A 22,441-nucleotide genomic window follows, 5' to 3' on the forward strand; every position below is an offset into this window, starting at 1 on the left:
AGAAAAGAGATTTCTTGAAAAGAGTTAGAATACAAACACTCATAGGCTCTAAAGGATTAGAGGAGAAAAGATTGTGGCCCAAAAGGTCAAATGATGGATTTTTTTAGGCAGGGCAACCTGCCCAGGTTGGATGGCAGAGTAGGAAAATCATGGAAAGAGCAACTAAAGGTGGTGAACTCTGGTGAGCTGGAGAATAAGCTATTTAAGGAAGAGATGAAGGAAAGGCATTTAAGGCAAAGGCAGATGGGCTAAGCTTGGAAATGTTGGGGAGTCATTCCCCCAGCCTGGAGGAGAGGAAACTGCATGGGTGTGTAGAGAGGGAAGAGGAAGTTTTCATTTATAAAGACTCAACTTTCGCAGAGAATATATAGAAACCAGAGTCCTCACCTCAAGTGGGGTGTGGTCTGAGATGAAGTTGAATTGAGGGTTTTGAAGAGTGTGGCCTTGGGATAAAGATTGTGGCCCAAAAGGTCAAATGATGGATTTTTGATGGAAATAATATTAAGAACCTTTCCACTTTTCCAAGAAATTGTCTCCTCAAAATCTTCTTGCTCCAGCTCACATCTGTTACTTTTTGTGATTCGTTGTCTTGTTATCATTCTTCTGAAACACAGAATGTCTCTCTCCAGGTGGTTCGTTTACTCTGAGCTAGGTTTTGAGTGTTTTAAGCAGGGGAGTATCTGTTATGGAATTAATATTTTTGTCCCCTAAGATTTCTATGTTGAAGCCCTAAACCCTGAAATTACAGTATTTGGAGGTGGGAACTTTAGGTTAAATGAGGTCACTGTGGGCGCTGATCAGAAGGCTGTGTGAGAACATAGGGAGAAGGTGGCCGTCTTCCAAGCCAGAAAGAGCCTCGCCAAAACTGAGTGGGCTGGCACCTTGATCCAGGACTTTCCAGCCTCTAGGACGATAAGAAATATATTTGTATTGCTTAAGCCACCCCGTTTAGGGTGTTTTGTTGTGGCAGCCAAGGTGACTAATACAGTGTGTACAAGGTGTTGAAAGATGAAGCGTATTAGGCTTTTGAGCAAGAGGGTGCTAACAGGATCCTAGGGCCACAGAGGCCCCTAGAAGGCAGAATGTGCTTGCTTTCCTGGGCCAGGGGGAGGCAGCAGAGGGACTGAGCCTCTATTCGTCCATCTCAGGACACCTGAGTGAGTGCCCAGTGCATCAGGTGTGTCTTCCTGCTCCCTCAGCCCGTGATCTGAGGCTCTTCTCAGTGACCTGGGAGCTGGCCTCGGGGGTCAGCCTCCTCAGAAGAGACAAAAGATGCTTGCGCACTGGGAGCAGAGACTGTGGATCCGGGGCTATTGGCTGGCTTGTCTTGGGGCTGGGCTGAAGCCTTTTGGACCCTCACATGCAGCTCCTGGTTGAGGTTAAGATCCAAACTCGCCACCGCCTCCCAGCTTAGGGCAGGGCATGGCTCACTAGGCAGGAGTCACAGTCTTTCCTGTTCCTGTCCCCCTTTTCCTGGAGTGTGGAGGGAGACACGGCTGACAGTTAAGAGGGTTTCATTTGGTGGGGCAGGCATTCGACGTATTCCTGAACTCTACACCACGGCCATTCTATGGTGAATTGACTGGCACAGACTCACCTCCTGGGGCTGGAGGGGGCACTAGAGAGGAGCTCTGAGGAGGGGGCACCGGCCTGGGGACTACAGGTTATCTCCAGTGCGGTAGCCCACGAGCTTGTCACTGCCTTTTCACAGTCAGGTCTGCCCGGAGCCTGGCTCCACACCATGAGGCTGGGCCCAGATCCTGAGCCTTTCCTATTAGTGACAGTGAGAGACCCTGCTGCCTCCCTGCCTTGGCCCTCTCTTCAAGGTGCCAGTCTCCTGGCTGCTCAGGCCTCGTGCAGCCAGGATCCAGACAGACACAGCAGAGTGACAGCAGAAAACAGTTGCTGTGTTTGGAAATGGTTCCTGGTCAAGGTGAAGGGTAGCCCCAGGGTGCCCGGGACACGGCAGAGGCTCCTCTCACCCACAGCAGGGACAACAGGCTTCCTCAGGGCCCTGCCTGTGTTCTTCAAGCTGTGGTCCCAGGCAGACCCTCCAGAGAGCAGGGGCTGGGAAACAGCGAGGTCCTGGCTGGGCGGTCAACCACCCTTTGTGGCGCTTTTTAAAATGGTGTCAGCCTGGTCTTTGGGTAACCTCTTAATGACCAGCTCTGGCAGACCCAGCTAACTGGCTCAGACAAGACTCGGATCAGTGTTGCCACGTCTGGGCCTGGGGGAGACCTAGAAAGAACCTGACGGCCACCGGGAAGGCCGGAGGGGCTGGCGGGAGGCGTGGCTGGACCTGCTAGTGCTGAACAAGGGACCGAGGCTGCAGGGGGGAGTACGGTTTCCCTCTGAGCCTCCACTGGGAGGCGAGGAGAAAGTCTTCACGCGGGAGACAGTTGCAGATAAGGTAAAAATACAAAGGAAAAAGGTGAAAGGGTGCAGCTCCGCAGCTCGAACTGCAGTGAGGAATGCATGGCTTCCTCCTGACCGCGGTTGCTCCGAAATCTCAGTGACCCGCCCCCCCAAACCTACCTGTGCCCCAAGCCTTTCATGAGCTCCACACTCATTTGTCCAACCGCCAAGGGGACCTTTCCGCGTGGTGTCTCAGGCACCCCCCGCCTCCCGTGACTGGCCCTGGTGCTAAGCCCCGCCATGGCTCAGCACATCACAGACACCGGCCTGTGAGGCACCCTTGCCTCGCCCTTCTCTCTGAGTCCCCCAGGTGTGGGACTAAGGCTGGTCAGCGTTAGGTCCTGAATACCTCACGCATTCTACGGCTCCTGCCTCTGGGCCCTGTGCTTGAACTGTGCTCTGCCACACACTCACTGGACAATCTTGGGCCTCTGCTTCTGCACCTGAAATATCAGGGTAAGGAGAGCACGTGCCTCACAGGGTGGTTCTGAGGACTGAGCCCAGTGCTCATGAAGCATCTAGAACAAGGGCAACCGGAGCAGGACTAAGTCAGTAATAGCTGTTCTTGGAGGGTCCTTACTGTCTGGGCCCCTGGCTCAACACTCCCACCTCCCAACCCAGGCTGCTCTGTGCCAGAGCCTCCATGTTCAGATAGCAAGTTTGCATATCGCTTCCTGCTCAAAGGCCAGCTGCCTGGATGATGGTTCTATACCCTTAGGATGGCATTCAAGGCTCCCTGTCCCTCCACATGCTGCCGTGCAGGATACATGCTTGTCATTCTCTGGGCACATTGAGCTTTGCACCCCTGTGGCTCCTTCTGCCGATTCCACACTGAAGTGAAATTCCTTCTTCTGCTGGTGGTGAGCCCCTCGGGTGGATGAGGGAGATGACACGGGAGATCTCCTGGGCTGGCAAGTCCCACACTGTGTCTCTAATTGATTTCCCATGACCACCCTGTGAAATGTCCTCTTTATGCCTCATTTTACTGGTAGGAAACAAGCTCAGTGTGAAACATGAGTAATGGAGTTGGGATTAAATCCAGATGTGGCCATCCCCAAAGTCCCTGTGGTTCCACTGACTTCGTACCAACCTCTCCTGTCACTTAAGAGGAAAAACAGAGGTCTATGAGAGGGGTGGGACATAAGAGACTGTGGACACAGTTCCCTTAGTACAGAAAATAGTGGTGGATTTGTGAGGTGTCAGTTTACCTAACCTGGAATACATTTCCAGAATTAACAAATGGCTTGGTCTCAAGAGGAGCTGTCAGAGTTGCAAGGGGAAGTGAAGTGACAGCCACATTTACGCTGCAAAGGTTGGTGCACAGGTTGTTGCAGACCTGCTGGCTCACCTACTGGGTGGGGAGGGACAACCCACCAGCACCTCCTCCATCAGCTTCTCCTAACCCGGGCTTAGCCTGGGAGCTCTGTGGTAACACATCCTGGAGGCGAGGGCGGCGTGAGTTGGATCCCAGCTCTTTTTCCTGTGCTCCCACTTCAAGTCTGTCTTCCCTTCTCAGCCAACTCAGGTCCAGGGTGATGGACTTACAAAGGCCACTGACCCAGCTCCCAGGCACCTGAGGTCTCACCCCTCCAGTAACCTGGTGTGTCACTCTGTGATTCTGTCCCCCAGTCAACCCTAATGGGCATGGAGAACGAGTTCATGGATGTTGGATTAAACGAATAAACAAGCATTTGAATAAATATTTTGGTTGCTTTAGGCTTTACATTTCAGAACTAAAACTAGGGGAACTAATTTTTTCCAACCTTCTCTAAAGGGTAAATTAATGAGTATTACAACATTTTCCCAAAGGGCCCCTATGTTCACAGTTTTTAAAAATAACATAATGGCTCATAGTGTAGTGATTAACTTACAACTGACATTGAATTAGTGGTAAAGGGGTTGGGACTTTTTGTGTGGTTTTGTGACTTTGAGGGTATTGCTATGTGTACACCCTCCTGCCTGAGAGGCAGTGATGAGGCACAAGTGACCCCAACAGGAATGAGAGGGACACCTTCCTCACAACTGCTGCCTCATGGTAACTCCCTGGTGGTGGGCCACTGAGGAATGTGAAATGCAGGAATGACTGGCTGGGCTCCTATCAGGAAATCTAAGCTAATATGTCCAACTGAAAAGGCAAGCCAAGAAAACAAAGCAGGTGCAGAAGTGCAGTTTGAAATTAATATCTGTGTAGTCAAGAGACTGTTCAGTGATGGAGAAATTCAAGGCTGAATTCCCTGTCTTATACATAATTCTCATTTGGTCTTCCAAACATCAGACAACCAAGTGGAGCAGTTAGCCTCCTTAAATATAGCTTTTGAACTCTTTCCATTGAGTCATCCTGTAGCACTGGGTTCCAGGATTCTCTTTTCCTTGGCAGCCACAATGAATGAAGTGTCTGCCCCTGGGGTGGAGAGCAGGCCTGGGGGAGGTGGCCTGGACATGCAGCCCATTTTGCAAAGATATAGACTTCTGGGTGGGGCCTGGCCTTAAATCCTGCTGCAGCCACCAGCTGTTTGACCTGGAGCGAATTACTCACCCTTTCTGAGTAGCGTTCTCCACAAAGCTTAGGAGGCTGACACGCTAACTGAGTGAGGTGCCTGGAGGCCTAGTGCAGGCGAGGCTGGTCATTCTGTTTTACTTTGCTTTCATTACTGCAGTTACATAACCGCCCTTTCCATATTTTGAAACAAAGTTATTTTGTTCATATCCATCTGATCTTTTCAAGATCAAGTCTAGCTTTTCAAGGTCTTTTTAATATGTTTCAGACCTTTATTCAGCTATGGGCGCTCACTCCAACAGCCAAATCCTCCTGAAAGGACATGGAGGAAAAGGTGATTATCCATGCCATATGTACAATGGCCTTTTGAACAGAACAGAAAAAACAAGTAAAAGATATAGAAATCTTAATATCCTTTAATATAATAGCCTAGAAAGATCCGTAAATCTATTTTGAAACCACTGTCTTTTCATATTAAAAAATCCTAGTAATTTTTCTATTTTATTTTCATTCACATTATTATAATCACTTTTGGGTCTTGGGAAATTTCCAGACTGCACACTGGCTCAGAGCAGCTGTGTCTCATACAGACAAACCGGTTTGGCTAGTGACAGAGTTCTCTGGAAAGCTCACCCACCCCTCCCCAGCACCTATTTCCTCCCGGAGCCCTACAAGGATATGCACCCATGGAGGCTGGCAGTCAAGAACAGTGGGACAAGGGCTGTGTGTCACTCCGCCTTTTCTCCAAGAGTAATCCTAAGGTTTGAGCAGATGCCCGGCTTTAGCCAAGAGCCTTGTCCAAGAACATTATGATCTCAATTCCTGCTGGCTTCACTCTAGGACCTTAACCCCCAGATGCCTCCCAGGCAGCAGTGGGGGAGGGCACATAGTTCCGGACACTCTAGACATTCCCTACTTCACAGCCTTGAGGCTAAAAGAGGGAAGAGCAGGAATTTGGCCTCAGGCCACTGTGGGTTTGTATTCCAGGTCCAGCCCATGCTATCTGGGATGGTTAGAGCCTCAGTTTCCTCAAATATAAAATGGGAATGGCTGAGGAAGTGCTGGTGTGATGTGTATGTTCAGTGCCTGGCAGGTGTCAGTTACTGGCAGTTAGCACCATTTGGAGAGTGCCGACAGTGCAGCGCACAGGACGACGGTGTGGGCCTCTGGTCGGCCCGAATGCCCACCAAGAGGCCACCCATGCTTCGCCTGGGCCTTTCCTGTTTGGGGCGCTGACAAGAACATAGACACGGGACATGCAAACCAACCATGGAATATGAGGGACCTTTTTATTTAGTCAGTCTTTATTTGAAATAGTTTATTAAATATGACCTTTTCAAAATTCAATTCTCACAATATTTACAGTGAATTTTGTGCAAGCATATTTTGACTGTGAGCTTCTTGCTCCCTCTTTCACATTAATAATTTACAAATTTGTATTACAACAAAACCACAGCTACTTCATCTTCTATTTCTGTTTGTACTAAACTAGGGGTTCCTAGGAAAGACCTAATTCAAACCCAGAGAAAATAAAATATTTTATTTATCAAAAAAGGATTATACCAAGGCCTTGTTTTGCGATTGAAAACACATGTCCCATGATGTTGTGGGACAGTACTTAAGCAACCAAATAAATTTCAAATGGTTATTGTGCCTTTGTTCTTTAAAATATATATTTACACTCATCTCTTTTAATCAAATAAGAAACCAGAACAGAAAAACTCCAATAGACTTTGGACTGTCTGGGAATGTTGTAAAACATAATCAGACTTCAGGGACTAAAGAATGAAGCGCATCAGCTGGGCTGCCGGCTGACCCTCCCACTGCAGCATGGGCCAGAGCTGCCACCAGAAGGCCCCCTGGGTCCTACACCATCTGCCTCAGGATTCCACGCTGGGCAGAGAAGAACATGAACCTGTGTCCCAGCCAAGAAGGGTGAAACCCTGCTAGGAAATTCTTCAGATGCAAAGACTACAGAGGGCACTGACCCTGGAGAGGGATCTTTCCCTCTCTGGGTGGAGACACATCTGGTTGAAGAACACAGCACCCAATATTGCAAGCGTGAAGGCTGCTACAGAAGACAATAACTCATGATTTGGAAACAGCAAGAGAGTATTTGGGACCAACATTTTACAATTTTTCTACCTTTTCACTGAATACATTAATAGGAAATCAAGAGTGACAGCTTATTAGAAAATAAACTGAATAATTTTTTTTAGTCATTTGACAACTTTTCATGCATTTAATCATCTGTCCCCCCACCCCAACGGCAATGTTCCTTTATGTATAAAAGTGGTTTAAAGGCCTGTGCCACCCTCTGGACTCATGTTTTTGTATATGCCGGGCATCCTAATGCAATGATTCCTACTCTGAAACACACTTTCACCACTAAGCACTTTTCCCATAATAACAATTATGAATGAAATATTCCAAACATTCATGAATGCTGTAGAAGTCAGTGTGAAATATCAACGACTGTAGCTAGAAGTGTGGTTCTTAACTATCTGTTCCAAGTTCTCAAGTGAGCAGGTCACACGACATGGGTCCTCTGTACCCCTTGGAAATCCTTGGTTCTGAGCTATCCCTACTGCAGATGGTATGTGTGCTCGTGCGTGCGCGACAGGAGTCAGGTGTGCTGAGGACATCCCTTGGGATGTAATGTGGGACAGTGAGCAGAAAGGAAGGCTGAGCAGGGAGGTGGGCATCGATTCCCTAGGAACTCAGGAACCGTGAATTAGAGTTAGAAGATATGGGCAGGGAGTGCCGGTGTGGCTCAGTGGTTGAACGTCGACCCAGGAACCAAGAGGTTGTGGTTCGATTCCTGGTCAGGGCACATGCCTGGGTTTTGGGCTCGATCCCCAGTAGGGGGAACGCAGGAGGCAGCTGATCAATGACTCTCTCATTATTGATGCTTCTATCTCTCTCTCCCTCTCCCTCTCTAAAAATCAATGAAAACATATTTTTAAAAAAAGAAAAGATATGGGTAGGGAACAAGAATATGTAATGACTGAAAACATGGGTCTTATTTTCTCAGATCTTTCAGTGCCTTAAGAAATTTTGCCTAAGTGCAGATAAGTAAAACAGTCTTGTGCCTTCTGCCCCATTCCCTTCTTTCCTCTGAGAATTTAATTCTCTTTGAGGACTCAGTGGTCCATCACTTGGGTTCCTCCTTAGGGGCTCATGGGGACTGAGAGCTCAGGTCTGCAAGCCCACAGCCCAGGTGCCTTTCATCAACAAAGGGTTACAATTGCTTTTATCAGTGTCTAATACAATGGTTCTGATGTCACATAATCACAGACTTGATTAAAATGAATATATTATTCTAGGTTAATTTTTTCATTCAAATGTTTATATTCCATCTATGCTGAAAATAAATTGAGAAAAAATAGGTACCTCTAAAGCCTTCCCAAGAGTGATTACTTTATGAAATGACACTTTTTGTACAAACTAAGCAGACGAGACAGTGACTGGCAGGGAACTGAGTGAGAATTCAAGGGGCCGTTTTCTTCAAGTCTCGAATCTGTTTAATCAAGTAGTTCTTCTCATCAGTGAACTGCTCATCGTCCGTCCTTTCTTTTTGGAAGCTGCTCAGAAACTCAATGAGTTTGGGTTGATTTTTTAACAGAATCTCCACAATAGGCTGTGTTTTGTGAGGACTGGCCACAAACACCTGAAACATAAAAGAAACAAATATAGAGACAAGGAATGCACGCCAGAGACAGCATGGATCCCATTTGTTCATGTGGTACTCGTGTTAGTATAATATAGAAAGCCTGGATCGTACTTCCTTATTAAGGAAAATCCATAATTCCTCACTCATATCCATTTTCTATATATTATATAAAAATATTTAAAATTATATATTATAATTATATATTTTAAATAATTAAATAAATAATTATATATGGAATATAATATATTAAATATACTCATCTGGCTCAAAATTCTAAAAGGGCAAAGGTGAAAAGCCTTCCCCTCACCTTCCCTCCCTGGAGGTCACTACTGTTTTCTTGTGTATGTGGAGCTTTATAGTTTACAACTGCCCAGGCCCCACCTCCCAGAGATTCTAACTCAGCAGATCTGGGCTAGAGGTCTGGCATTCTGTATTTTTATAAAGCTCCACAAAGATTCTTATATGTACTCCTGGTTGAAACCGCGATCCTGAACTAATAACTTAGCTATACTACAAAAGGCAGCAACAACTATAATAACAGGACACAATCACTCAAAAGTATAATACCGATTGATATGCTATTTTGCAATGAACATACTTTCTTGTTACATGCTACATATATGATTACATGAGCAGAATACCCATAAAGGTACTGACACCTATATAGCTCTCTGAGCTCTCCATGTCCTGGACTCCTCATTCTTCAAAATGCTGAGTGCTTTGCCACCAGCCCCTCTGCCCCTGCCTCCATATCTTGTATTACCTCCAACAGTGCACAACTCTACTCTCAACACACTAGGAACAAAGATTGCTTATGGGGGTACAAGGTTGAGCCCTAAAGGTTCCCCAACCCAGTAGTATGGGGAGGGAGAAAACTACACAAAGATGTTAAGAACCTATGAGGAGGGAATGAAAGGCTGCAGATGTTCAAAGAAGGTGGAGATTACATTAGATTTCTGTGTTTGGAACAGAAAGGGCTCATGGTGAAGGTGACATGAGAGCTAGTCTATAAATGAGATTTTCTATTTATTCTTGAGTCAGTTTGGTAATTTGTGTGTTCCTAGGGATTTGTCCATTTTACCTAGGTTATTTAATTTATTGATGTACAATTATTCATGGTATTCTCTTATAATCTTTTTAAAATTTCTATAAGGGGATTGAATCGATAATCAAAATCCTCCCAACACCTGGCCGGGCGTGGCTCAGTGGTTAAGCATCAGTCTAGGATCCAGGAGATAGAAGTTCGATTCCCAGTCAGGGCACATGCCCGGGTTGCGGGCTCCATCCCCAGTCGGGGGGTGGTGCGGGAGGCAGCCAATCGATGACGACTCTCTTGTCCTTGATGTTTCTATCTCTTCCTCTCTCAGAAATCAATAAAGATATATTAAAAATAAAAAATTTTAAACAAACAAACAAAAAATCAACAACAAAAAAATTCCTCCCAACAAAGAAAAGCCTAGGACCAGGTGATTTCACTGGTATATTCTACAAAATTTTAAAGAATTAACACTAATCCATTTCAAATTTTTCCAAAAAAAATAAAAGAGAAAAGAATACTTCCTAACTCATTCTGTGAGGCCAGCATTACCGTAATACCAAAACCAGACAAAGATATCACAAGAAAACTACAGACCAATATCCTTTATGAATAAAGATGCACAAATCCTCAACAAAAATACAAGCAAACCTAGTCTAGCATCACATTAAAAAGGATTATATGCCATGGTCAACTGGGATTTTTTCCAGAAACATAAGGTTGGCTCAACATAATAAAATCAATGTAATATACCACATGTACTAGGTTGAATTCCAAACCAAGTGATTTGTACATGGATTTGAAATTGGGGCTCTTGTTATAGTTACATAGAAGTTACTAAAAAAAAAAAAAAAAAAAAATTCCATTCTGTGCAAGTGTAAAATAAGACCTTTTTATGCTAAAGGTTCACCATCCCAAATGAATACAAATATGAGCAATACAATATTTAGAATATTCTGACACTGTTTAAAAGTAGTTGATGAAATATTAGTTGATAAAAACACTTTTTCAGTGTACTGTTAAAAATATCAGAAAAAGTTTTATTACTATATCAGCTCATAATGATTCAAAAATTCACTTGGTCTCAATCGCTTTCTCCATCAGTAGGCTTAGATATGGCACATTGTGACTGGGGTAGTTGGCCTGCTTTAAAAAAAAAAAAAAGGGTCCTTAAAGAAGTGGGTAATTTATGGTTAGTCTTTCACCAAATTAATGTGTAATTCTGCATTCTTTCCAGTAAGGCCACATGGAAATTATTTTCAACTAGGATGTTTCTTGTTCTGTATACTGTTTTTTAGGTGAATTATCAAGCTGGCCTTTGAATTTTGGAATAAGCTAGGGTAGAGAGATTCTTGTTTTCATAAAAATGGCTATTGTGGCCAACTGCTAGGATGTGAGTGACAGAGTAATACACTTAGGACCAATTTTGGCATCGGTCATCTCGAAGTTCCAGCAGCTCTGAGAGGGGAGCCAAAAGGCGGCCCAGACTACCCACACCCCTACATGGTTTGGTGGGAGGTGGGAACATGTCCTTTGCCATGGTGGGAAGTTAACAGAGAAGAGAAAGGAAGACCAGCTCATAGATGATTCCTTCATTCACAATGGGCACATCTCTGGGAGAGCCAAGACTGAAAGAGACAAAGGTCACCTGAACCTAGACTTTAGACTTCTATGTTACTCATTTTGCAAGTGAAGAAATGGATCCAGATGGATTTGCCCAAAGTCACTGCTGGCAACTGAGCCAGAACAAAGACCCAGGGCTCCTGACTTCCATCCAGTTCTTTCCTACCACACCATCCTGCTGTCAACAGGAGAAAGCACGTGAAATGGCATCTCATTCCAGTCCTTGAGCTTGTCAGCAAGCTAATGAAAATGAGAAACTAATAATCTGGCAAAGACATTTTTAGTAATGTGTTCCACATTTTCTGCACCTTATGGAAGGTGTTTTTTGGGAAAAAACTATTAATAAAGAATTGTGAAAAAACTCTAGGACTTAGCTGTTATTTTTTCTAAATAGCAAAACACTATTTTTGGCAAGTAAACAATTCAGTTCACATTTCAGTGAAAGGAACATAGTTGGTGTACAGGGTAGGACCAGTTTATATACACATGCAAATAAACAAGCATCAACTATTTTTAAATGTACCTACTCTGTCCAATCATTAGATGATCCAAATTCTGATCTCAAAGGACAAAAGTAGGTTATTTCTATTTGCCACCCACTGAGTCCTTTTATGATTGTGCATTTTTGAGCACAATTATATAAAGCTTGTTCTCTTGTAGGATGAGATATAAAAATTCCAGGGAAGCTGAATGACATGACACACACCCTTTTAGTCAAATGGGTCTTAAGAGGGTCTATCATTTTATACTATATATGCATTCTCCAATCCTACAGCAGTCTGTTTTTGTTTCATCAAATTTGTGCTTATTTTTTTATGAAATAATTCTAACAGAGAAGAGTATAGGAATAATTGAGGTTTTAAAAAATAAAATAGTACAGATATAATTAAAAGCTATTTCACACTTCGTCATGATACCATTTTCTTTCCTAACCCTCCCCTGCAGGTTTTTAGACTATAACTGCATATATGTGAATTCCCACATGGTATTGTTCTTGAAGGTTTTCAAACTTTAAATAACATCCTTGTACTATTTGTTTACCCCACTCAATGTTTCTGAGGTTTATCCACACTGACTCATAAAACTCTATTCATTTTAACCCATTAATATATGCAGTTATATGACTGTCACATTTTTTATTTCTCTAGTTTCCTTTTTATGCCCATTTATGTGTTTTTTCCCCTCATTTTACACCATTCTAAACAATGTTGCAATGAACATTTTTGTACATGATTCCTTATGCACATGTGTAAGACTGTCTCTAAGCAATTACCTAGAATGAGATTTCAGGGTTGAAGGGTATGCACACTTTCAATTCTTAATTTTGCTAAACTGCTCTCCAAAGTTGTTGTACCAATTTACAGTGTATGAGTTCCCACAACCCTCCAACCTTACAAAAATTTGATATTGTTGGACTTAAACATTTTTGCCAATATGAAGAATGTGAAGTGATATGGCTATTTTAGCGGCCATTTCCATGATTATTACTAAGGTGAGCATCTTCACCTATTTATTGGACAATTAGGTTTCCTCATCTGCAATTATCAACTTGTATCCTTTGCCCATTTTTCTACTGAATTGTTTGTCTTTTTCTTAATGATTTATAAGTTATATGTATCATATTCTATCCTGTGTTTTCACTTGGCTTATGATGTCTTTTTCAGCAGAAGTATTAAATTTTAATGTGGTCAAATTTATTAACATTTTTCTATTATGTTTTATGATTTTTATTTCTCTTTAAAGAATTCTTCTCACCCTAAAATCATAAAGACAGTCTCCTATTTTCTCTTCTAAAAGTTAAAAAAAATTTGCTTTTCAAGTGTAAATCTTTACCTAGAATTTACTTCTAAGTATAATGGGAGACAGAGCTTTCTTTATGGACAATCCTTTACCTTAGAACCATTTATTGAATAGTTAATCCTTTCTTCACTTATTTTTACAATCTTTCCACTATCAAATATCAGGTTTGATATTTACTAAGGTTTATTTATGGGTCCATTACTCTGTTTTGTTGTCCTATTTGTCTATCTCTGTGCCAATACAATACTGTCTTCATTTATTACAAGTTCATAGTAAGTTTTTTGTTATTGTTGGCCATTTTAGCTTTTATTTTTAAAAATAATTTATTTTTCAATTACGGTAATTTAGAATATTATATTAGTTTCAGGTGTACAACATAGTGACTAGACATTTACAAAGTGATTACCCCAATAAGTCTAGTACTCATCTGACACCAAACATAGTTACTGCAATATTGACTATATTGTACTTAATATTGTATTTAATATTGTACTTTACATACCTGTGACTGTTTTTATAACTGAATTTTTTCACACCTTATTCTCTTCCTCTTTTTCACTTATCCCTCCCATTTGGCAACCATCAAAATGTTTTCTGTATCTGTGAGTTTATTTCTGTTTTGTTTGTTCATTTATTTTGGTTTTTCTGATTCCACAAATAAGTGAAATTAGATAGCATTTGTCTTTAGCTTAATACCCTCTAGGTCCATCCATGTGGTTGCAGATGGCAAGATTTCAATCTTTTTGTGGCTAAGTAATATTCCATTGTATATAGACTACTTCTTTATCCATTCATCTATCAATGGACACTTAGGCTGCTTCTATATCTTGGCTATTGTAAATAATGCTGCAATGAACATAAGGATGCTTATGAATTTTTGAATTACTGTTTGGGGTTTCTTCAGAAAAATACCAAGAAGTGGAATTGCTGGGTCCTTCTTTGTCTCTTGTTATAGCCTTTGTTAAAAATTATTTATTGATTGGTTATTAGATGGAGAGAGGGGAAGGAGAGAGAGAAAGAGAGAGAGATATCAATTTGTTGTCCCACTTATTTATGTATTCATTGGTTGATACCTGTATGTGCTCTGACCAGGGATTGAACCCACAACCTTGGTGTATGGGGACAACGCTCTAACCAACTGAGTTACCTGCCCACGGCCTACCCTTTGTATTAAAGTCTATTTTATCTGATATAAATGTTGCTATCCAGCTTTTTTTGTTTTGCCTCCATTTTCATGAAATATCTTTTTCTATTCCTTTACTTTCAGTGTCTGTGTGTCTTTTGATTTGAAGTGGGTCTCTTGTAGGCAGCATACATCTGGGTCTTATTTTCTTATCCATTCAGACACCCTATGTCTTTTGATTGGAGTATTTAATCTATTTACATTTAAAGTTATTATAGATTTAGGTATGTAGTTGTTGCCATTTTATTATTCATAGTTTTAAAATCTTTTTCTTCTTAAAGAAGTCCCTTTAACATTTCTGGTAATACTGGTTTGGTGGTGACAAACTCCTTTAGCTTTTTCTTTCTTTTTTTTTTTATTTTTTTTTTATTTGATGAGAGAGTCATTGATCAAGCCCACAACCCGGGCACGTGCCCTGACCGGGAATGGAACCCCGATTGCCTGGATCCTAGGTCGACGCTTAACCGCTGAGCCATGCCCGGCCAGGCTCCTTTAGCTTTTTCTTGTCTGGGAAGCTCTTTACCTGACCTTCAATTCTAAATGATAGCTTTGCTGGGTAGAGTAATTGTGGTTGTAGGTCTTTGCTTTTCATGACTTCGAATATTTTGTGCCAATCCCTTCTAGCCTGCAAAGTTTCTGTTGAGAAATCAGCTGACAGTCTTATGGGAGCTCCATTGTATGTCACTAACTGCATTTCTCTTCCTGCTTTTATGATTCTTTCTCTGTGTTCAACCTTTGGCATTTTAATTATGATGTGTCTTCGTGGGGGCTTCTTTGGGTTCATCTTGTTTGGGACTCTTTGCTCTTCCTGGACTTATGTGTCTATTTACTTTGCCAGGTTAGGGGAAATTTTCCATCATCATTTCTTCAAGTAGGTTCTTAATCCCTTGCTCTCTCGCTTCTCTTTCTGGTACCCCTATGATGCAAATATTGGTATGCTTGATGGTGTCGCCAGAGGTCCCTTAAACTATCCTCATATCTTTGGGTTCTTTCTTCTTTTTGCTGTTCTGATTGGGTATTTTCTGCTTCCTTGCCTTTCAAATTGCTGATTCAATCCACTGTTTCATCTAATCTACTGTTGATTCCTTCTAATGTATTCTTCATTTCTGAATGGTTCATTTTCATGTTTTCTATCTCTTTGTTAAAGTTCTCATTGATTCCCTCTACTCTTCCCCTATGTTCATTGAGCATCCTTATAACCAGTGTTTTGAACTCTGCATCTGGTAGATTGCTTGTGTCCATCTTGTTTAGTTGTTTTTCTGGAGTTTTGTTCTGTTCTTTCATTTGGCACATGTTTCTTTGTCTCCTCATTTTGGTTGCCTCCCTGTTTTTTTTCCTATGTATTAAGTAGAGCTATCTCCTAGTCTTGGTAGAGTGGCCTTATGTAGTAGGTATCCTGTGGGGCCTGTGTTGCAACCTCCCTGTTCACGTGAGCCAGGTACTCCAGGTTCTTTCCTGTGTGAGTTGTGTGTGTGCCCTCCTGTTGTTGTTGAGCCTTGATTGCTATTGACATGCCAATGAGAGACACTGACCCTCAGGACTGACCATGACTACACTGGAGGAGCTGTTGTGCAGGGGCTGACCCTGCAGAGGATTCCCTTTAACAGGGCTCTGATACCAGCTGAATCCACCCTCGGGTGTGTTGTTTGTGGAGGTGGTTGGGTGGTGCTCTGGTGTGGTCTGAAGCTGGCCGCTGGGTGTGCTTGTTCTGGGATCTCTTAGGAAGGGGTCAGGTGTAGGCCAAAGTAAGCCACTGCCTGTGCCATGCCCAGAGCCACTTAATATGAGCTACAGAGTGATCTTCAGATGGTTGCTGCTTGTGCTGGGCTTGGAGGTCACTGAGAGAGGTTAAGCTGTGAATTGAGGCCAGCTGCCACTAATGCATGGCTTGGGGCTGCTTAGTAAGAAGTAAGGAGCACACTGAGACCAGATACTGCTTGTTTGGGGTTTGTGGACCTTTGAGAGAATTTAGTAAAGTCCGAAGCATGAGCCATGGCAGGCTGTTTTATAGAAAAGCCACTGAAGTGGCTTGAGTGGGCCTGCAAGTTGGGTGGGGCAGGAAATCACCAGAGTGGGGCAAAAGGTTTTAGCCAGGTTGATGGAGACTCAGACTTGGTACCGGCCTGAGCCTGAAGGCTCAACAAAGAACCAATGGCTTCTGCCAGCACATCTGTCTGAAAGAAAGCTGCCCCTCCAGTCCTCACACTGAGCCAGAAAATTAAGTTCCTCCTGTATGTCCCTGGTGCTTTAATTTTGGATTTAAATTGTTCTATTGACTTTTTGGACAATGAAGATTTGGTGGCTGAAAAATGGATTAAACTTTTTTTGTTACCTCTCAAAGCAACAATAACATACCTTATAAACTGCCATGTTTACATCTATAGACTGATGAATTTAATTAATGAGTATATATTATAAAGAATTTAAAAAGCCTAGAATTCTCTGAACCCTTAATTCTACTCTAGATATATATCCTAAGAAAATAATACTAAATATGTAAAAAAACCAACCTTAGCTGGATACATAAAATACTCATTGCAATGTTACCCACTGTAGGGAGAAATGGAAATAACCTAAATATAAATGACACAAGAATATTTAAGTAAACTAGAATAAATATACCAAATGATAAACTATGATGTCAATAAAACTACTGGCTCTAAAAATGATGTATAATGACAATGAATTAATGTTTACTGATGGTATAGCATTCAGTGATAAAATCAGGGTATCATTTTTGTATATAATGTGAACACAGCTGGAGCAAAAAAACCTTCTGATATGTGCACAGGAAAATAAAATTTACTAAAATCTTTACAATAGTTAGTAAGAATATGGGATTATAGACTTGATTTTTCTCCCCAACCCTAATCTACAAAAATCTATTGTCTAAAGTTTCTAGGAGGTCATTTTATTACTCACACTAAAAAAAAAGTATTAGGAAGAGATAGCAGGTATTTCAGGGGCTAGTTTTCTTTCACAGGAAAATGCATTTACAAAAATATTTCTGAATAAGTAATAAAAGTGAGTAGTACCCAAGTATTTCTTCAGTGCTTTATTTAAGGTTCAAAGAAACACTTAAGGCAGAGAGCAAAGCATTCAAGTTCTCACACTCAGGATTTGGGTTCTAGCTTAGTCACTGATTATTTTAGTAACTTTTGGGGAACAGTATCCACCTATTTTCTCAGTGAAAAAAAGAAAAAAAGAAAATATTTAGAGGTAGGGATTAGTCAGAAAACCTTTTAGAAAGAAATGGGCATTCATTAAAATAACTCTAAAATTTCACCTAAGTCATGCAAAACAAAAGACTGCCTATTTAATTTTCTTTCCAAATTTAAAGGAGAATAAAAAGTAGGGTGTTTGCCACTTGAAGCTGGAAAACAAATGCCCACTTTATTTCTGTAGCTTACACTTTACCTTAAAGACATGAAAGGCTTCAAACTGAATGTTGGGACTTTTATCTCGAAGGAGGTTCATCATCAGTTTGAGGTTCTCTGGCTTGCTGACATACTTCGTCATAATGGCAAAGTTGTGTCTGTCCAAAATCAGTTCACCCAGCAGCTATAAAAGAACAAAACAAAAAATCAATTTTATAATCTGAGAGCCATCTTATTCAAAATATACCTCACTTCTCACTGAAAAACAAAATATAAATGTGAGTTTAGAATGATGACATGAAAAAAACTGAGAGTACTTAAGTACATCAGCACAGGCATGAAAGCAGTAGTTATTAAGTTAATTTAAGCTTCTTATAGTTTTGTTAAAGTGAGTACTTAATGCATTTCTAAATCTATTTTTTAAGTCAATCATTGCTGCAGATTAAAAAAGCTCTCTCTGTAGCTCTCATCCACAGCTAGCCAGAAACTAATTTATTATTTTCATTGACTAAATTATCTTGAGGTAGGATAAGAATAATAAAATTGACTCTACAATTATAGGTCCCTTACCTAAATTAATGTACTCTCTAGTAGCTTACTGGGGAAAAACAGGGGAAAAATAAAAGTCACTTTACATAACCTAATTTTTATTACAAAACTTGATTTATAATCAGAAAAATACCATGACTCTGAATCCAAGTGAAGTTTAACATGTACAGCACATTTTTATAAAAATGTAAAGCTAAACATTTTTTAGTGACAAATTAATAGTTCCCAAAATGCAGTATTACTCCATGTTATAAATTGAATGCTTGGGTCCCCTCCAAAATCTACATGTTGAAATCCTAACCCCCAATGTGATGGTATTAAAAGAAGGGGTCTTTAAGAGGTTAGGACATGAGGGTGAAGTCATCATGAGTGGAACTGGTGCTCTAATGAAAGAGACCCCAGAGAGCTCTCTTACTGCTGGCATCTTAATCTTGAACTTCCCAGCCTCCAGAACTATGAGAAACAAATATTTCTTATTTAAGCCACCTAGTCTATGGTATTGTGTTATAGCAGCTAGAACAGACTAAGACACTTTAAAACAAAATAAAAATACTAAAAGTAAGAATAGTTGAATGTGCTGCTGCTTCATCTCATAAATTTGTATTCTCACTGTAGTGGTAGCAATTCCTAAAGCTCTGGCAACCAGGCAGGTGAAATGTACCCTTCACATAATCTTATATGTGATATATTTATTTTCCAATTCTCCTATTCACTGGAATTTTTCTGGATGCCCCAGATTAGTAATACATTGCACATGTGTTTCCAGAAGTTCTGGATGGAAGGAGAAAGCACATGAAACTGAGGATTAGCTGTCTATAACAATGCAGTCTAACAACAGAAGCCCAGGTGTGTATGCAGGGGGGTTGTGTGTGTGTGTCTGGCTGCCAGTGAACAACAGCTTTGTCTGTGACGCATCTTTTGTCTATTTAACAAATGAGAAATACACACCTTTAAGTTATTTCAGTGCACAAAAATAATGTTTGTTAAACATAGAAAATGATGAGCACTGTTTGTATGTTAGAAGGTCACCAGTTAGTCATATACACACGGAACGGCAATCATGTAAATCTTTGATCTTCATCTTCCTTAATCTCTTTGCAGCATCTAAAGCTAACTGAACATTCTTCTGGAAACTTTCTTTGCTTTGGTTTCAAGGCCATTTCATTCTTTTGGTTTCTTAACCCTTTTAGTGTATTCCTTTGCTGCCTCTGTTACCGACTCCCCTTCCTTCTGCACTACATATGCAGGAATCTTGTCAAATCTAAGCCCATGGCTTCAACTATAACACCTGGGAAGGTGTCTCTCAAATCTACATTTCTAGTCTCAATTTCTTTCCTAAATTCCATACCCACATTCCTAACTGCCACCAGGCAGGCCCAGCCAAACAGTTTTCTGGCCTATCACACTCAATGTCTCTAAAACCAATTCTCTCTTTTCTCTTTGTTAATGACATCAGATCTGCCAGTTCCTTATGGCAGAGTGTTGAAATTTACCTCAGCTCCTTTCTTTCCCTTGCTCCTCACATCAAATCTCCATCCAAGATCTGCCAATTTTCTAAGGGCCTCAAACATCTTTCATTCCATTTTTACTGCCAGTACCCTCATTCAAACCCTCAATGCCTTTCATCTGGATGACTGCAAATGGCAGCATGCAAATGGTCTTTTCTGCAGTCTTCACCCAATCCAATCCATTCTGCATGTTATGTCAAAGAGATCTTCCTGAAGATCAGCCTTATTCATGTTACTAATTCCACTTATAAAGTGAAAGAACAAACAAACGTCTAGATTCCTGTGGCTGGCACTGAAAGCCCTCTGTGATCTGAAGTCATTCCTACTGCTTCCTCTCCTCAGCTCCCTCACTTAGTCTTCCTTATTCTCCTGACTCTATGCCTTATTTCCCTTGCTCCATGCCCCCAACCCCCAGCTTTATTTAGATATAACTGACAAAATAGTATACATTTAAAGTGTATATCAGGATGATTTCATTTACGGATACACTGTGAAATACTGACCATGGTCATGTTAATATACCCACCACCTCAGAGTTATCCCTTTTTTCCAGTGTATGGGGAGAATGCTTAAGATCTACTCTCAACAACTTTCAAGTATACAGTACAGTATTGTTAACTATAATCACCATGCCGTACATTAGATCCCCAAACCTTATTTATCTTTCAGCTGAAAGTGTACCCATTGATCAGTATCTTCCCATTTCCCCTACCCTCCAGCCCATGGTAACCACCATTCTACCTTCTGTTTCTATGAGTTTGACTTTCTCACACGCTGAATCTCCTCTATCACCTTTATGCTCTTTGTTTTTCCCAGCTGTACTCACACTGCCTTGCAGTACAGAGTTACTTGTGAGCCTCTTTAGAATGTAAGCTCCACGAGGGCATGTATGAAACCTTGTTTGTGTTTGTTCCCTTCACAGCTTGGGTGATGAACGTGGATAGTGTTGGGGAAATAAAGTTCTATTATCACAGAATCTTCTCAACAAAATTTAGAAAGAAAGCAGTTTAATTACTCAATAAGCATATCCAAAGCAAAACACTGTAGGTAATCATGAAAAAGACAGATAAAAACCTACCTTATTTACACAGCCAAGGAGCTACAATTGTTAAATACATATATCCTCAATATAAAAGGTAAACTGCCCTGCTGTGAGAGGACTTGACAGCATTATTTGCTGTGCACTCTTTCATAGTTCACCCTAAATTCACCTGGCCATTGAGGTAGCTCTTTGTTTTAGCTAATTGCCTTTATCCAACAAATAAAGAGCATAATAAAACCTTTCTTACCTCTCTAACAAAAAATGTATACAGTTTGGAGAGAAGCACCCAGGTTAAACTCCCCTGGTGACAGGGAGATAGGTGCGCTAACTCTTTAGATGTTTACAGTTCAATAAGATGGTTCCCAGACGCTCAAAAAAACAAAATAAATAACAAACAAAACAAAACAAAACAAAACAAAAGCAACCAACCACTTCTGGGTTATAAAGCTGACAAGAGGCTTCTAAGTTATATACATGTATATGTGTATATATATCTTTATAAAATGTATGTATATAAGATGTGTGTGTAGAGGTATATATATATACACACAGGGCTTTTTTATAGGGCTGTCTATATAGACATATCTTGTATACAGATATATATCTAAAAATACATTCCTATAAAAATACATAATCAAATATAATCTATATCACATATTAAAATACATATACATCATATGCACATACACATATCAAAAGGTCTTTGAGCAACAAAGAAATTAAAAAAACTAACCCTTGCCCTGTTGTGGTTGGGTGGTTAGAGCATCGGCCTGTGCACAGAAGGGTCACAGGTTTGATTCCTGGTCAAGGGCACATACCTGAGTTGCAAGTTTGCACCAATAGATGAGTCTCTCTCACATCCATGTTACTCTCTCTCTCTTCCCCCATCCCTCCCTTCTGCTCTCAATGGAAAAAATATCCTCAGCTGAGGATTGACAAAAAACAAACAAAATAACCCTTAAAATTTGCACACACACATTCAATAAACATTTGCTGACATGATGTTTATGAGTTAAATTCAGATTAAATCACTTCAGTTTTTATTACACGGGGATGTCCATCCTTTGCTAATATAATTTCACTACTTTTTTGAAACAATTGTGTTAAATCATTTGGCTAACAACACTGAATCTTTTAGCCATTAAGTGTTAATCTATTTTAATTAATACCAACAGTGACAAAATACTACATTCCATTATAATACAAAGTATTCTAAAGCAATGCTGTACTAAGTAAATGGAAAAAGTTATATTTTTACTTCCTTAAATTTTATTTTACAGGCTTCATATTATACAGTAAAACCATGCACATCAAGATGTAAATTTTTTTTTTAAAACCTTAGGGTTTTAATGAAACTAACCGGAGTCCAAACCCCTCCCAAATTCCACCAAGGTTCTTTTGAATTATAATCTTTCTTGCTAGTAATTAAATGTCAGGTCCCTGAAGAAAATAAGAAACATTTCTAAGCTCTGTCACATGAGGGAAAAGAATTTCTCTGTTAATTATTTTTTATTGACACTAGTAACCTAAGCTCCCTAAAATAGTTTAGGAAAATTTAGAACATGATTAACAAAAGGCAGGAGAGGTAGCAACTACTTTGGAATCAGAAAATAGCTTAGTGTGAGGAATGTAAGTGACTCCATCTTAAAGCTAACCCACTGTCTTGATATCTGGGTGGTCCCAGGCCCCGTTAACCTCCTTCGCTTCCCTGTGGAGGCTCTGGAATAGGTACCAGAGC

General features: G+C 40.8%; 1 protein-coding gene across 5 annotated transcripts in view; it reads right to left on the reverse strand.

The window, feature by feature from the left end:
- Nucleotides 1–6,177: 6,177 nt before the first annotated feature.
- The window catches only part of CAB39L (calcium binding protein 39 like), a 143,756-nt gene continuing 127,492 nt past the window's right edge, over nucleotides 6,178–22,441 (reverse strand). For all 5 annotated transcript variants that reach the window (XM_081130192.1, XM_081130194.1, XM_081130193.1 and 2 more), the window contains 2 exons: nucleotides 17,645–17,788; nucleotides 6,178–8,582 (listed from right to left, as the gene is read on the reverse strand). In XM_081130192.1, the coding sequence (XP_080986318.1) occupies nucleotides 8,403–8,582; nucleotides 17,645–17,788 (324 nt within the window). In that variant the 3' untranslated portion in view covers nucleotides 6,178–8,402. The remainder of the gene's footprint in view (nucleotides 8,583–17,644; nucleotides 17,789–22,441) is intronic.

This window comes from Miniopterus schreibersii (genome assembly GCF_964146895.1).
Source record: "Miniopterus schreibersii genome assembly, chromosome: 2".
Taxonomy (NCBI): Eukaryota; Metazoa; Chordata; class Mammalia; order Chiroptera; family Miniopteridae; genus Miniopterus; species Miniopterus schreibersii.